General features: G+C 43.8%; 1 protein-coding gene across 1 annotated transcript in view; it reads left to right on the top strand.

The window, feature by feature from the left end:
• SARAF (store-operated calcium entry associated regulatory factor) overlaps positions 1-16,910 on the top strand; it is a 475,866-nt gene that overhangs the window by 27,851 nt on the left and 431,105 nt on the right. The window contains exon 2 of the mRNA XM_044059699.1: positions 2,193-2,371. Coding sequence (XP_043915634.1) covers positions 2,193-2,371 — 179 coding nt within the window. The remainder of the gene's footprint in view (positions 1-2,192; positions 2,372-16,910) is intronic.

Here is a 16,910-nt window from a genome sequence, read left to right as displayed (position 1 = left end):
TTACATACAGGACAGCCTTCCCTAAGTGTCAGCAGCAGTAGCGTCCAGGAATTTAGGGTTATTCATAGTAGTAAATCTTGGCATGTGAAAACTGTGGAGGTCTTGAGAGAATCTTTGCAGAGTTGTAGAGTCACAGTCACCAGAACATTCTAACTAGAGAGAAAAAGTGCTCTTTTGCTTTGGATATGTTCTTTTAATTCTTTTCAGGTCCTGCTTTCACTGTACATTTTTATTTTGTGCAGTACTGTGGGGGCCGTCTGTGAAGGCTCTGCATGTTCTCCCTAGTTTGCTTGGGTTTTCTCTGGTTACTTCCATTTTCTTTCCACATCTAAACGACTTGAAGTAGGTAGAGTGATGACTGTAAATTCTCCATAGGTGCATGCATGCTCGTGTAAGCAAGTGGTATGTATGTGATTCAGAAGAGAGGCCTTGCGTGCACTCTACTTCCATTCCCTTCTTGCCTAATGAATTCTTTACATGGCGTTGACTGATCATGGGGTTACTATTGGAGCAGGATGTGGCTGTGCAACATTGAAGATTGTATGACATGTTCATTTTTATAGTTTGCTAAACTGTCTGGTGGTAAGTGAACATTTCCATTTTCATTTCATCCGTTGTGTGCAGAACAGTTTCTGTGAGAAAGTGAACTGTCTTGTGTGAGATTTGCACCCAGACCAATTTTATAATGGTCAGTCTTTCCAAGGTACTTCAGTTCAAGTCTTGGCTAATCACCTATGGTTAGGACTTATGCAAGTTTCACATTATATTTGCCACTCAGTACAATGGGAGGAAATACGAGATTGTTGCAATGTATGGAAAGAAGATTACTCTTCATCTGGACTTCTTTGTAAAGCTTTTGCTATGTATTTGTGCACAATTTTGAATCTTGTACATGAAAAGAGCATTAGTATTGCTTTTGCATTTTGTTGAGGTATAATGTAGCTAGGATACAAATTTGTTGAGAACTTTGTATGTAGAGTACTCAATCAATTTTAATGTACATTTAATGCCAAAAGATAAAAAAAAAGAGAATAGAATCTCATAACATAAACCTCAGCAAATCTTGATGGCCGTGGGTAATTAGGTATGAAAAGGTTATGGGAAATTTGAGAGGTGGTGGGGTTGCTGTAGAGGAAATTGGCTTGTAGTATTGAAGGTTTTTACCCAAAGCAAATGTCTCTAAAGGGAGGAACGAGTTGTGGATGTTGTCAGCCAAAGAACTTTAACATGGCACCTGGATTATCGGTGTCTGGGATACTGCTTTAAGCAGGCTGAAATCTAAGGATAGGAAGCAGACTGTAAACTGGTAGGGTTAAGCAGATATATGGCTAACCATTGAAAGGACTAACCATCGGACAGTATATCATCGAATACAAAGCATCAAAACTCTTCATCAAACGTATGAGACAGGGAAAGTAACCACTTGGCCAACACTTTCACATCTCACAAACAGCAGTATTTGAAACCCAACCATGTGGGGGACTTTACCTCACACCCCCAACTGTATATACCAACTCTGAGATCATACTACAGTGGAGAAGAGTGAGGTGGGGAGAGTTGGCCAAGTGGTTACTTTCCTCATCTCACAGGTTCGATGAAGTGCACATTTGATGGATGGAGTTTCAATGCTTTGCATTCAGTGTTGTGCAGTTTGATGGTTGGTTCTTTTGATGATTAACCATAGACCCAGGTTAAGCGGTGATAAATGCTCGCTAACTGCACATACCCTCAAATCATTAGATTGGTAAAGATCAAGTTGAACACATGAAAAGATGATTTACAAACCTTTTCTGGTGTCTGCTTTCTAAGATGTACTTATGGGTAGTGTAAACTCAATGAAATAAACATCAGTGTGAATGTCACAGAATGTGAAATTACAGTATTTTTGAATGAGGTCACTGCAAGGGAGATTTTCCTTTCCCAAAGTTTTAGTGACTTTGGGGCTGATTTATATGAGAATATCCCTGTGTAAGAGGTATATGTTTGTGTGGAGGGGGTTGCCTTACTGAAAATCATTGTTTTGGTTAAATATTTTTTTTATTGACCAGTATTTAAACTAGAGTCCTCTGCATGAGTGACATGGAATTGTATTCTGCATGTAACTCTTATCGCTGCACAATGTGTGTTGTGTTTTCTTGTTGATGGCACATGATTATTTTGTAATGCATTGTATTTTGTTTTTGTTCTTCCAGACAAAGTTCTGCTGAAGGATATCCAAGCCATCACACTTCATCGAAATCGCTACACAAATGCTCGTCGAGCAAGTCCTATTCCACAGCTGCAGTGTACTGGAGGCTCTGCAGGTTGCAGTGCATTTGTTCCAGAGGTGGTGCAGTGTCAGAGCAGAGGCTGGGATGGTTTTGATATACAGGTATGATTTGTCGTGTTAAAATAAAACAAAAAAAAAATTATGATAATAAAGGAACTGGCACGGCACTGTAATCTCTACAGTCTTCCTTAAAAGGATTCTTGCCGGTCATTGTGAGCATCCAGTTTGTCTATCTTCTGGAATGAATTCTCATACCTCCTAGGCAAATTGTTCATAGCCTCATAGGTTGGTACTAGGCTATTGGCCCTAGGGCCTATACAAGCCTAGCCATAACAATTCCCTGGCTATTTCTTCCCACACTATTTACTTCCCTGGACCCCTGTCTAGCAGGGCGACTGACGTGATCCCCGGGGTGAATTTCCTTTCTCCCATCCAATTGTCATGGTTCTTTTTGAAGAGGGCCAAAGAGGCTCCCAGCTTGACATGTATGGGCAGTCTATTCCAGAGTCTGGGGAGCCTCTGGGTCAGGAACCTATCCCTCCAGCATGTTTCGCTTATTGTGATGGCAAGGTTTAGATCCCTGGAGCTTGTGGCTCTGAGGGATTGGGATTTCTTTAAGTGTAGCATATCCAACAGCTCTGGGTCTGACATGGCCTTGTATGTTAATCGGAGATCGCTTCTGGGTAGACTATATGCGACATGAGTATAGCTGGAGTTTTTTAAGGTGGTCAGTGTAGAGCATTTGCTTTAGGCCTGTGATTCTTTTAGTGAGGTATTTTTGCGGGCTTTCCAGTTGTTGCAGATGTCTTGAGAGGTACTTAACAAACGGGGCTTTATATTCTATAATGGGTCTAATGAGGGATGAGTACAGTGGGACAATGACCTCCCTTTTTTCTGGAAGAAAAGCCCTTAGTGATGAGGTGTACCACACAGAAGGATTTCCTGACTGTTGTGGCGATGTAGTTATCGAAGGTGAGACCACTGTCCACCTGTGTCCCCAAGTCTCTTATCACACTTTCAGTGTTAAGTGTACTGCCACCTATGTGGTAATTCACGGGTACATGTTTTTTCACAAAGGGGATAACTATATATTTCTTGGCATTGAGCTTGAGCCTATGGCTCTGGCACCAAGCATCTGTTTCTGTAAGGCCCTTTTGTAGAGTATCCACATCATTTCGGGATTCAGTAATGGCTTCCAGTTTGCAGTCATCTGAGAACTTTGTTAGCCGGAGTCCTTTAGTGTTGGCCTGTACTTCAGAGAAGTAGATGCCAAACAACAGCAGTCCCAGGACTGAACCCTGAGGTACTCCACTTGTCACTTGTCTGGAGCTGGATTTGGAGTCTGCTACTTTTACAGTGTGGGTTCTGTCAGTAAGCCAGTTGGCAACCCATCAAGTGACATAGGGATTAATGCCCAGCTTAGTAAGTCTGTCTATGATTCCAGAGTGGGGGATGGTGTCAAAGGCCTTGGCGAGGTCAAGATGGGCTGTGTGGACCACCTTACCCTCGTCAACTTCTCTGGAGATTGATTCAAAGAAGTCAGTTGGGTTCAGGAGACATGATCAGCCCTTCATGAACCCAAACTGGGTAGGGTCCAGTGTTTGAAGGTTGCCAATGTCTTTCTTTATAAGTTCCATGGTATTATGTTCCATGGCCTTGTAGATCAGGCTCGTCAGACTGATGGGGTGGAAGTTCCCGGGATCCAAGATGGATCCCCCCTTGTGGAGTGGTATAACAGTAGCTGTGCCGCCACTCAGTGGGCATGATACCTGAGGTGAGGCTATGATTAAACATGACACTTAGGTGAGGTGCCAGTTCTTTTTGTAGTTCATGTAATACACAGCCTGGGATGTCATCTGGTCCCATGGTTGCTGTATTCTTAGCTTTGGAGAGTGCGTTTTTTACCCATGTGGCCGTTATTACCGGAATTTGGTAATCTTCCGGTATTGAGATGGGCCGTTTAGAGGGTGAGAAGGGGATGAAGTTAGCACTGAATTAATCTGCCAGGATACTGGCAATATCCTTGGGATCAGTATATTTAATGCCATTCTGTTGTAGCTCAGAGCAGATCTGAGCATTGCCATTTAGATTCTTGACATAGTTATAGAATGCCTTGTGGCTGTCTGGAATCTTTTTCAATTTTATTTTCATAACTAGCTTTGGAGGATTTTATGAGGGATCTCCGCTTCTTACAGAGGTTGGTAAGGGAGTTTTTTGCATCCTGGGATTTTCCTGTTTTCTGCAACAGTTTCTTCATTTTGTTGTAAAGTTTGCTTACGGCAGGGGACCACCAGATTGGCTTCCTTTTTTTTGGAGGAGAGCATCTTGGTTCTATTTGCAATGGCACAATTCATGCTTGAGTGGATGTGCTCGTACAGTGCCTTAGTCTAGGATTCAGCAGTCAAACTTTCAGTTCCCGTCTGCATGGGTGTCATGAAGTTTGTCGCTTCTGACTTGAGTAGCATGAAGTTGGCTTTGGAGAAGTTTTTTATGGAGGTTTCCTTACTGGGGGGTGGGGGTGGGATGTGGATGTTAAGGGTGATTAGCTTATGGTCAGATCTGACCAGCGAGGGGGTGACCATAGGTGTGGAGCATCGATTTCCCATGTTGGTAATGACCAGGTCTAGGATATTGGAGCCCCTGGTGGGGCTATGGATTAATTGATCCAGGGTGTTGGAATTTATGAATTCCAAGAACTGTTGGGCAAAGGTGTTGGTACACAAGTAGTTTTCCCAGTTAATGGCAGGGTAGTTGAAATCACCCAGTATTAGGGTGTTTGGTTTTATCTTAATATTTTCCAGTATGTTTAGAATGGTGTAGTGAGAATCTTGGGGCATAGTGGGGGATCTGGAGCAAGCTACAGTTTGGATTGCAGTCTTACCTAGTGTTAGTTGCACCTGGAGAATTTCAGATGCATTGTGTTGGGCAACTAGCCTGGTGGTGTGAATATCCTTGGTGAATATGGTCACTCCTCCACCTTTAGTGTTAGTTTAGTCTTGATCTCACCTTCACAGACCAATTCATTGTTTTCAGAACAATTTCTTTGTAGTAGTCCAGAGTTTGTGTAATACATTTTAAGGTAAATGATGCTAGACTTGTGCCTTCCAATCATGTCTTCTTAAGGAGAGTCACATTATCAGTAAATCTGACATTTGCATTTACGTGTGTCCTGCTTTTTTAAGATGTATTTTTCTCAGTAAGTGGCTACCTTCCCTGTGAAGACCAGTACAGGTCTTGCACCTTGAAAGATACCTGCGGTAGGTGGGATGAAATGTTTGTCATTTTTTTTTCTATTGTTATTTCCTTTCATCTGTACTAGAGAAAAAAAAAGGAAATTCTGCAATGGTTTGTCTTGTAAAAGACATTATTTTTTTTATTTTTTGGCAGCATATTAGCGAATCTAAGGTTATACAACTGGTGAGAGGTTTCAGAATGCTCCCAAATTTAAAGCGATTAAATTCTCTCACTTATTTACTTGGAAGTAACGGCACATTTTCTAAACATCGGGGTTATGGGGAGGAAGAAGCAGAATGGAGGGAATTACTGAGAAATAGGATCAACTAGATAAACCTAGAAAATACTTCCTCTATTTGTGGCAGGAAGTGAACCTTTTCAGGTTCTGAGAATAACTGTACCACTTCAAAGGTGACTTCCAGAAATGAGGATCAAAAGACAACCATATTGTATAAAAGGAACGATTATTGAAACTGATGATATAAGACTGCCATTTATATTGATACCTTTGTCTAATATATCTCAAGTAACAGAAATTAGACATTTTATAGACGGCCAAGGTTTTATTTCTACAGAGCTAAGAAACTTAGGAGAGAGGTGAAAGAAATTTATGAGCAGGAATGTATGGACCTACTGCCATAACAGCATCATTGGCTAATGCAGTTATTCAGGGAAGTTTAATACTCCTGAACTGTACATGGCTTCTTTTGATTTTGAAACTTGGGCTAAGGAGTTATTCAGTGTGAATGTTTGCTTCCCCAGACCAGATCATGTTTAGCTTTTCATGTCTGAAATGAGAGTCCTAGCATTGCCAGTGAAGGTATAAAGACTGGATAAAAAAAAAAAAAAAAAAACACATATGATGTGAGTTCCTGTTCATTGTCTTTAGAAGCCGAAGAGCAGTTTTACATCTCACATGCACACTCATATTTGTTCGTAGTCCCTGATCATGAGAACATATCCTCACAGGCCATTGCTCCTTTACCAAAGGAGCATAACTTAAAAAAAAAAATCATCAGTAATTTTCTAGAGTTTTTTTTTTCTTATTTTGCCCTACTACTGAATTCTGTTCTACGTAGAGATATTCAGACACTTATATTGCCCAAATCTGTGGCTAGAATTTCGGCTTTAATAAATTTGGTAAATTGCACAGTATTCATCACATTGCATAGTCATGCTCCTGCAAGTAGGTTGGCATGCACCGTATACAAATACCCAAACACGGGCAAGATCTCTGTAACAGTCTGAAAGCTGATTTTGATTATGTCCTTTTATAATCATCTGCTGGATTAAGAAACTCTCTGCCTGTTTCATCTGTTCGTTTTTTGAAAGGGAGGCAAGATTGTTGAACAGATATAGCAGAAAGATGTACATGTTCCTATTTCCTTAGGCCTTGCTCATAAGGTCTCTTGCTGTAGCACTGTTTTTGGACAAATAGTTGGCAGCACTCAGAATATGGCTGACTCAAAAGAAAATGAACAAGGTGCATCAGCTGAATAGACCAGCAGACAAAAGTACTGTAAAATGTAAGTAAGGTTCTGTTGATGCCATGTTGACATCTGTTATGTCGGGGATCATTGCAAGGAGAGCTGTCTGAGCTAGATCTGAGCATTTTACTTTCAACATTAAAGATCAGGTACTTGATGTTTCTTTGGCAAGGAACCTGTCAACAGTAGTTATAATTCAATCTGTAGAAAAAAAAGGCAGCATTTCTAAGGCTTTTCAGTATACCTACCATCCGCTGATTTCCCTGGTATCAAAGAAGCTACCCCAGCACGAAAAAGTGTTTTCACAGTAAGCCAGATGCTGTGTAGCTGGTTTGCTGCCATAAATATAGAAAGGATGACAACATCTACTTTCAGCATAATTATCTAAGAAAGGCATCTATCTTATGAACATAATTTTAACCCCAAATGACTAGTTATGTTTCCTTTTTCTTACTCTGATTTTTTTATGTAGACTCCCAGGAGACTTTGTATCTATGTAATTCATTAGTTGATATTAATTATACGTAACATATGTCTTATTTGATTATTAATGCAACAGAAAAAGACAAAAATTATGATTCCATATTTTTTTCCCAGATAGTATTTGTAAAGAAAATGTTTTTTAAATCTTAGACTTCACACCATATCATGTGGTAATTCTGCATCTGTGAGAAGTAGAAATAGCTTGATAACTGAAATTGTGAATGAATGATAATTGACATTAGATCATTCTTGCAGTAGCCTAAGTTGCATGGGTTGTATTCTGACAAGGATATGACCACACTGGCCAGCTTTGAAGCTACAGGGCATCTTCTGTGTGCTGTAACCACTGTGGGCTTTGAGGAGAGCCACATAAAAGCAGTGGTTAGGATGCAAAAAGTGCAAGAGCTTTCTTGCCACTGAAGTGTGCTCCCTCCTGCAGGCTTTGTGAAACTGACTGGTAGCTAGTGATCATTCAAGGCTGGGTATTTAAATATCCTTCTGGATAGGAATGGTATAAATTTGTATAAAACGTTTTTTTAAAAAATGGCAGTTTTATCTGATGAAGTCTTTTGGGACGAAAACACAGTATCGAATAAAGCGTTCATTGTTTTGGAACTTTTCAAGTGGATTTGGTGCATCTTTTTCTTCCCCTTGCTTCTTTTTTGGTGTTTATCCTTCTGGGGAAAACCTTTCACATTGTAATTTTTTTAATGAAGAAAGACTTTTTTTTTTCCTCTAATTTTTCAGCATTTCTGTGTAGAATACTTGTTATATTGGCAGGATATCATAGATCTGAAATAGTTAACTTCATTTTATCTGCAACCTGTGGGTGTACGGATTCGTATCAGATCTGAGCCGGCAACTTTTTTTGTCTAGCATCTGCTCCGAGCTCCTCCCCTTATCCATAATGCCCTACCATCTCCTATCTTCCCCCAGATCTCGTTTGCCGCGCCAGTAGTGTGCATCGTGGTCTCCTTTGCTCTGAGCTCAGGGATAGTAAGTGGTATTTTTTCTGGTATCTAGTGTGTGTTTGAATGAAAATTTTCCCTTCCGCCCCTTGTTTAGTGTCTCGTTTGTTCGTCAGTGTTTAAAAAAAAAAAAAAATTTTGTAGGGAGTAGTAGTTAGGCCTGCCCTTCCCCTACCTGTGTGTGTGGTTTTTCTGGTAGGTGGTGTTTGTACTTTTGGGTGCAGGACTATGGCTGATCAGCCGAAGCCTGTCTTCAAAAAATGTACAGTGTGTGGCCATAAGCTCTTCCCAGCTGATGGTCACACTCTGTGTGTAATTTGCTTGGGAGTGGCACATTTGTCCACCTAATGTGCTATCTGTTCTGGTTTTAATCCTAGGGCCTTTAGGGATCGGAAGGCCAAGCTAGTAGCCAAAGGCCTTCACTCTGCTGCCATGCTGGAATCTGCCTCAGCCTTGGTCTCTAGTGTTCCACCTCCCTCCCACTCAGACAGGGACTCAACCTCCCTCTTCTTCTGGTGATGGGTCTTCGAAAGATAAATCTTCAATCAGCATGGCTGACAAAGAAAAAGATAAAGAAAGGCACAGAGAGGATAGGGAGAAGAGGAAGGACAGACATCGTAAGAGCTCTCCAGACAGGGAGCTCTTTCTCAGTCCCCCTTCTAAGACCATGAGGCCTGTTTCTCCACGGCTCCGGTCTCCTCGTTTCTCACCGGAGCCATTGGAACATTTGGACCCGAGGCCTTCCTCCCCATTGCGCAGACCAGCCAGATCCGAGTCGGTGGCCTCTTCGAGGTCGACTCTGAGCCTATCAGACATGAACATGGACAGGATGATGCGGAGATTCATTCAGACCCTAATTCAGATGGGAATCTTGCCATGCCCCTCTTCCTCTGGAGGGGGGACCTCCATGTCTCTTCCCCCCCCCCATCTCTCCTTCCCCGATTTGTGCTTCGGGGCTCTTGGATCCGTGGTTTTTCAGAGCTGGTAGCTCGGCGCCAACGGTTCCTCTACCCTCGACTACAGCTGTTACCTTGAGTTCCTCGGATCTGACTTGTTCGGATCTGAGTGACTCTGAGCCATGGACAGAGATTCGGGCCCGGGGGGATGGATTCTTCGGCTCTGACCTTTTCGGATCTGATCCGTTCCCTCAGACTACCCCGGCTTCGGCTCCGGTCCCCACTTCAGGTCCGGGGAGGGCTTCTCCCTTGGCCTTCGAAGTGGTGGAGAGAGTTCTCCCAGGGAGTGAGACCCCATCCCATCCCCTCTGATACCACCCAGGCCCCCATGGATTTGGTGAAGACTCCCTTCATCCTGTCTCAGGGACAGCCCGTGCCAGAGGATCCCCAGGTTATTTCCCCGAGGAAACCCCTGCGGCTCACGAATCACCTTCTGAAAGTCCCACTGAAGAGAGTCACCATAAGCGCAAGTGCAAAAGGAGGCACTTGGACTCCCCAGAGTCCCTTACTATGGACACTGACTTAGATGAAGAAGAAGGTTCCCCCAGGTCACCTCCCAAAGACGTCTCCTTTGGAGAAATCATGGAGATCCTCCGCCAGAGGGGAGGTTGGTCAGCCCCAAAACCTTCTGGGGATGAGTCAGTGTTCCTGAAGGCCTTTGGCACGGGCTCATCTAATTCCTGGGTGTCCCCACCAGTGGACCCCTTGGTGGACCTCCTCACCACGAGGGCATGGAAGGAGCCTGACACCGTAGAGCCCATCCCCAAATGCCCTGACAAGATTTTACCTTCCCCTTCTGACAGACAACCTTGGTTGAAAGGAGCCCCAGTTGATGCTATATTGGTTGCAGCAGCCACAAAGAAGGAACTAGCACAGGAGAGTTCCTCAGTCCACCCTCTAGACAAGGAGTCCAGTTCGGTGGATAGGTTTGGGAAGCACTTCTATTCTTCAGCGACCTTTTCAATCCATGCGCTGAATTATTTGGTACATGTGATTCGGCTACAGCGAGACCTTGCTTCAGAATTCGCTGGGTCTCCCCCAGAGTCTTTTTTGCTGCAGGACAGACAGTTGTTCTAGGCGAAAATGTCTACTCTGAAGTCCGTCTCAAACACGTCGATGCGACTCCTTTCCCATGCCATGGAAGGAGCAGCTAGGGCAGCTGGGACAGGCATAGCCATGAGGCGTCCTGCCTGGCTCTGGTTGTGTCAGTTTGCAGACCCTTTCAAGGCATCGTTTATCAACGCTCCCTTCGGTTCTTCCCTTTTTGGGAAGACAGTACATGACACACTTGTCCAGAGCGAAAAGGACAGGAAGACTTTGTCTGCCGTTGGAGTCCGCTTCTGTAACCTGCAGTGGTCCTTCTCTAGGAATCAAAGAGGGCAGAAGAAGATGTGGTTCCGAAAATCTCAACTGGGATTCTCAGGACAACTATTCCCCCAGAGGCAGAGGGTACAGGATCGACGCCGACCCAAGAGGTAGAGGGGGTCCCAGGAATTTTGGGTCTAGGGAACCTTTTTCTGATAGACCCGGTCAGCAGCCCTGAGGGGTTGCCCGACTGTCCTACGCTGGAGGCAGTTGGGGGAAGATTGTCCTTACATCCAGCAGCATGGGGAGTCCATTACGACAGATTGCTGGGTTTTACAGATAATATCCAGAGGTTACTCTATCCCATGTGTTGCCCCTCCAGATATTACAAAACACCTCCTGGATGTTCCACCCGCTCACAGGGAGGCCGCAGGTCTAGAGGTTTCAAATCTGCTTCTCAAACGAGCCATCGAATAGGCCCCCCCCCCCCAATCAGTCCGGATCAGGCGTCTACTCAAGATCAGGCGTCTACTCAAGGTTCTTTTTGATGCCAAAAAAGACAGGGGACCTCAGGCCCATTCTAGACCTGTCAGCATTAAAACTGTTGGTAGCCAAACAGAAATTCCGGATGGTCACCCTACAGTCCATTCTACCTTATCTCTGAGAGTGTGACTGGATGTGCTCATTAGACCTCCAGGATGCTTCTACCACATCAAGATATACAGAAGCTCCAGGAGGTTTCTCCGCTTCCGGCTGGGAGCCAGTCATTTTCAGTTCAGAGCCCTACCCTTTGGTCTCACCACAGCCCCCAGGGTGTTCGCCAAGGTAATGGCAGTTGTAGCGGCTCACCTGAGGCTTCAGGGTATTCAGGTGTTTCCATACCTGGACGACTGGCTCTTTGCTGCGCCCAACAAGTATCACTTGTGTCTGGCCCGAGATTATTTTATTTGGTTGGCAGATCTACTGGGAATTAGTCAATGTTCACAAATCACAGTTGCAACCAGTACAAGTTCTAGACTTCATTGGGGCACGGCTAGACACTTTGCAGATAAAGGTATTCTTAACTCCAGACAGGCTGTTACACCTCGGGTGCCACATAGCTCAGATAGCAAACTCCAAGACACCAAAGGCAAGCGAGGTTCTCTGGGCTCTATGGCTGCCGCCATATCGATTCTCCCTTGTGCGCGCCTTCACATGCGGGTTCTTCAATGGACTCTGGCTGTTCAATGGTCTTGGCTAGACCTGCCCATGGAATTTTCCGATCAAGATCAGTCATGTCTGCCGGATGTCTCTTCTTTGGTGGTTAAGTTCACCGGAGATATCAGAAGGACGCCCCTTTGCGTTATCTTCAGACCAAGCCACAGTGACCACGGACTCCTCCCAATTCTGGTGGGGTGGATACTGTTTGGGAAGGACAGTCCCAAGGCACGTGGTCCCAATCTGAGACCAAGTTGCACATAAATGTTTTAGAGATGAGGGCAGTGCTTTTAGCATTGGAAGCCTTTCACACAGTCCTCCCTCTTGGATTGATTGCAGTTCAGTCAGACAACATGTCAGTTGTCTGGTATATCAGCAAGCAGGGGGGAACCAGATCCTACCCCCTTTGTCGCGAGGCCATGAGAGTGTGGGAATGGGCGATTTCCACTGGTCGGTTTCTGATAGCAACGCACATCCCGGGGTGCTCCAACATTTTAGTGGACAGATTGAGTCGGGCCATTCTGATGCCATATGAGTGGTCTCTGAAACGATCAGTAGTGGAGGAGATCTTCCTTGCATGGGGTCAGCCTTGCTGCAATCTCTTTGCATCTCCTTCCAACGCAATGTGCAGCGAGTTCTTCGCTCTGATTCCCTCACCAGGGGAAGTCCCCAGAGACGCTCTAGTCCATGCTTGGCCCCCCGGGCTCCTGTATGCTTATCCACCATTGCCACTCATTCTGAAGTTTCTTCAGAAAGCTTGCTGACTGCGGTGCAAAGTTATCCTCATTGTCCTGTTCTGGCCTCATCAGGTTTGGTTCCCATTCCTTTGGTCTCATCTCTTAGCTCCCCTGTGGGTTCTGGATCCCTGCCCGGATCTAATCTCCCATCCGTCAGGGGCACGTCCGCCCGATCTGGGCAGCCTCAAGCTGACAGCCTGATTGCTCCAGTTCCATTAATTGCCAGGACTCTCGGTCTTTCATCCCCGGTAAACTCCATTCTGGTTGCTTCTCTTAAAGACTCCACTAGGAAACTTTATTGCAGTAAATGGAAGCACTTTTCCATTTGGGCCTCGGAGAAAAATAGATCCCTTTACAGCCCCTGTTCCGGCAGTGATGGATTTTCTGTCTGGCATCTTTCACTGTGGAGGAACTAGCTCCTTGCTGAAATTTCAATTGGCAGCCATTTCCAGTTTTCACGTTACCTGCCTAGGCTGTGTAAGGCTTTTCTTAAAGGTACTTTTCTGTTACGTCCACCTGTCAAGGATTCAGTGCCTCCTTGGGACCGTACTTTTGTTTTACAGGCATTGGCGGCTCCACCTTTCGAACCTGCAGCTTCAGTGGACTTGAAATTTTTGTCCTGGAAGACCGTTTTCCTAGTCACCATTACGTCAGCTAGGAGGGTTTCTGAGCTTCAAGCTCTGTCTGCCGTGCCTCCATATTTGGTCTTCTATAAGGATAGGGTCTCTCTCCGTACTAATCCTTCCTTCTTACCTGAAGTGGCATCTGAAGCAAACATAAACTAGTCCATTAATCTGCCCGTTTTCTTTCCTAACTTCCCAAATAAAGATGAATACAAACTACATTTGTTAGATGTTCATAGACAGCTTAATTTTTATCTTCATAGAACAAAGTCTTTCCGCAAGACTGACCAATTTTTTGTTTCCTTTTCCAAAGCATTTATGGGAAAAGCTATTTCTGAAGTTTCTTTGGCCAGATGGATTACTCTTTTTGTATTTCACATGCCTACAAAGCAAAAGGTTTATCTCCTCCTGGTATTGTTAAGGCTCACTCTACCAGGTCCATGGCGACTTCTGCTGCCTTTTGGTCTAGGGTGCCTTTGGACAATATTTGTGCAACAGCGACCTGGGCCAATTCACTTACCTTCATTTCCCATTACAAATTAGATCTGATTTCGAGGAATAGACCATTTTTGGCTCTGCGGTGCTCAGGAATATCCTTCCATAAGGGCCTCCCAGGATCGGAGTAGCTGGGAACTCTGTCCCACAGGTTGCATATAAAATGAAGTTAACTACTTCAGATAAAGAAGTTATGTACTCATCATAACGTTCCATCTGAGTAGTTATACTTCATTTTTCTGCAACATTCCCTCCCTCTGTCCCCCAGATCTTGTCCTGTCCTTTCAGGTTTGGTTTATTGGGTTGAGTTGCTTATGTTTTTAGTTGCAGCAAACTCGATCTGAGGGGAAGATAAGAGATGGTGGGCCATTATGGGTAAGGGGAGGAGCTCTGAGCTTGGAGCAGATGCTAGAAAAAACAGTTGCCGGCTCAGATCTGAAACGGATCCGTATACCCACAGGTTGCAGAAAAATGAAGTATAACTACTCAGATGGAACATTATGGTGAGTACATAACTTCTTTGTTTGGGGACTCTCAGATAATATAGCTCAGAAGTATAAATGTTCCATCAGGAGATTTATCAACTCATCCAGGCTGTTTTCTTGGCTAGCCATTGAGCAGTTATTTATCTCCTTAGTTCTTCCTTCCTTCATCTGCAAAAAGAAAAATTCTCCTGAGTTTTTGGGTGTCAGGCTGGCTCCCTCACTCCCTCATGATGGGTGACATTGCTGTGGCCAGATCTGATTCCTTAGCCTGCTCATCACTGCCTCTCTGTCCCTTTGTTATAGCTCTTCAAGGAATCACTAAAGACCAAGAGTTTGACATGTCCTTTGCAGATGTTAGGTTGCCCGTACCAGTCCAGGGAGAACCACTCGTGTCTGCCTTGGGAGGAGTAGATGAAGTCACATAGCTGGGCTAAGGTGCCTGATTCCCAGGTCATTTCTTTCACAATGAACTGAGAAGACTTGTTGGGATTTGCTAAGGGATTGTTTTCAACTTGATGAAAAAAATTGCTTTGCTACATTCTCAAAACTTATCAGAATATTTTGAAGCTGAGATTTTTAAACACTCTGATAACGTTGTCGTCTTTAGTCCTTCTGCTACTGAAGTCCTTGAAAGATTTGATGAAAGAGGAAAATTGATTCAATAGGTTACTCAAATCTTTCAACCCTCCTATTCTGAGTTTATTAAAAGCTTTCTTTCTAATTCAAGACTTTTTTTTAAGTAGCAAGATAAGCACTCTCAACAAAATTCAAACAAACAGAAGCCTCCCAGTACCAGGGATGGACCAGAAAGTCACAATGGCTACTTGCCAACTTGACCTCCCCTTACCCTGACAGTCCAGTGAAGTCTATGCCTTCACCTTCCCCAGCAACATCAGATTATCTCAGGCGAATAATTTGTGAGAATCATCCAAAAGTGGTACAGACTTCTTCCTCAGAACAAAGTAAAACTGTACAAAGAAAACTTCCAGAACTTTTGCAACCAGTCTCTGACTTCTGCCTGGGAGTTTCTTAGGATTCTGGATTTCATGACCTGTATGATTATCATGATTCACTTGGCTTGACTTCACATGAGAAAAATTCAGTTACCTCCGGTCATTCTGGTCTTAGCATCATCATCCTTTATCTTTTCAGATTCCAGTATTGGGGTTTGTAAGAGGGGAGTTACTGTGGTGAGTAGACCATTTATCTCTCAAGATCAGTCTCACCATCTCCCTTCCTCCTCCTCCTCCTTCACAGTCTGATCAAGGTCTGTGGAAAAACCTGGACAACCAAAAGCACATATGTGTGAAAGAGATGTTTGTTGTAATCAATAATGTAAAAGCCTTGAATCATCTTTGGTCTTCTGTAACTCTGCTGTTTATCACAGGCACCACAGTGATGTGATATATAAACAAATAAGAGGGTAGCAGGTCTTATCCCCTTTTCAGACTTGCTGTGATTGCTTGGGGGGTAGCAACTTCACTGCTCAGCCTGAACCTTCAGGCTTCTTACATTATTTTAGAGCAAAACATTGTAGAAGACAAGTTGAACAATGGAAACTACATCTAGGGTTATTTCATAAATCTATCCAACTTTGGGGAACATATAAAACAGATCCTTTCAAAATCCTGCTCCAGGATCCCTTGCAAACAAGCCTGGAAGATGGATGCTTTCTCATTCCCATGGTCAGGAGTGTTCCTCTGTACTTTTCCACTCTTTCTACTGATATTCAGGTTCTTTTAAAGATGCACAAGGCTTCCAACGATAATAATGATGACTCCCTTTTGGGCCAAACAACAGTACCTCTCCCTTTGGAAACTGACTAAGGGAAATTGCCACAGGCTTCCCTACAAAAACTGGATTTACTCACACCTGACAGGGTTTGTTTGATAGGATTCATGTTGATTTATTGACAACTCCTCCATCAGGTGCTGATCAAAGAAAAGGCCAAAATAACTAATTGGCGCCGATTTTTTTTTTTTTTTTTTTTTTCTGGAGGCAAGCCCTCTCCTGCATCCTCCCATGTGGGGATACCCCACACACCCTCAGACTTAAATATCCCACTCTGAGGTTGCACAACAGTGGAGAGGAAAGACAACTAGACCATCGGCATAAGTTATTTCACCCAAATTTCTTAGCTCTTTCACAGAGTGCTGAGTAAGCAGTCTGTCAAATGACACAGTCCATGTTTGAAGCACTCCAACCTGAAAACACTTCATCTGACTGCCTGGAATTTAGTGTTTTCCTTTTTCTTCAGGACATGCAGTAGGTATTAAAGCAGGGTAAAAACCTGTTACTTGGAAATCATATATGTGCAAGTGGAAGCAATTTTCTGGTTGCTACCAGTACACTTTCAAGGACAGGATGAGTCTGTTTCTAGAATGTTTGGATCTGTTATCCTCTGGTCTTTCTTACACTTTTTTATCAAGATTCATATTGCAGCCATTTCTGCTCATCTGCCCTTAGATCTTCCCCTTTCTGCTTGTCCTAAGCTAAAGGAGTTTTTGAAAGGGGTTTTGTATATCTGTCCGTTTAGACAATTGGGTATCTCCTCCCTGTGATCTTAACTCTGTGTTCCATTTAAACTAGCTCATCAGGCTGAATTAAGGTTTTTAACTTGGAAAAACTGTGTTACTCCTTGTTCTGACTTCAAGAAGAATACAGTTGCAAG

This window comes from Protopterus annectens, chromosome 17.part0 (assembly GCF_019279795.1).
Source record: "Protopterus annectens isolate FY-2018-M chromosome 17.part0, PAN1.0, whole genome shotgun sequence".
Lineage (NCBI taxonomy): Eukaryota > Metazoa > Chordata > Ceratodontiformes > Protopteridae > Protopterus > Protopterus annectens.
Note: the sequence above shows the minus strand (reverse complement) of the source record. Positions and strands in the feature narration are given on the sequence as shown.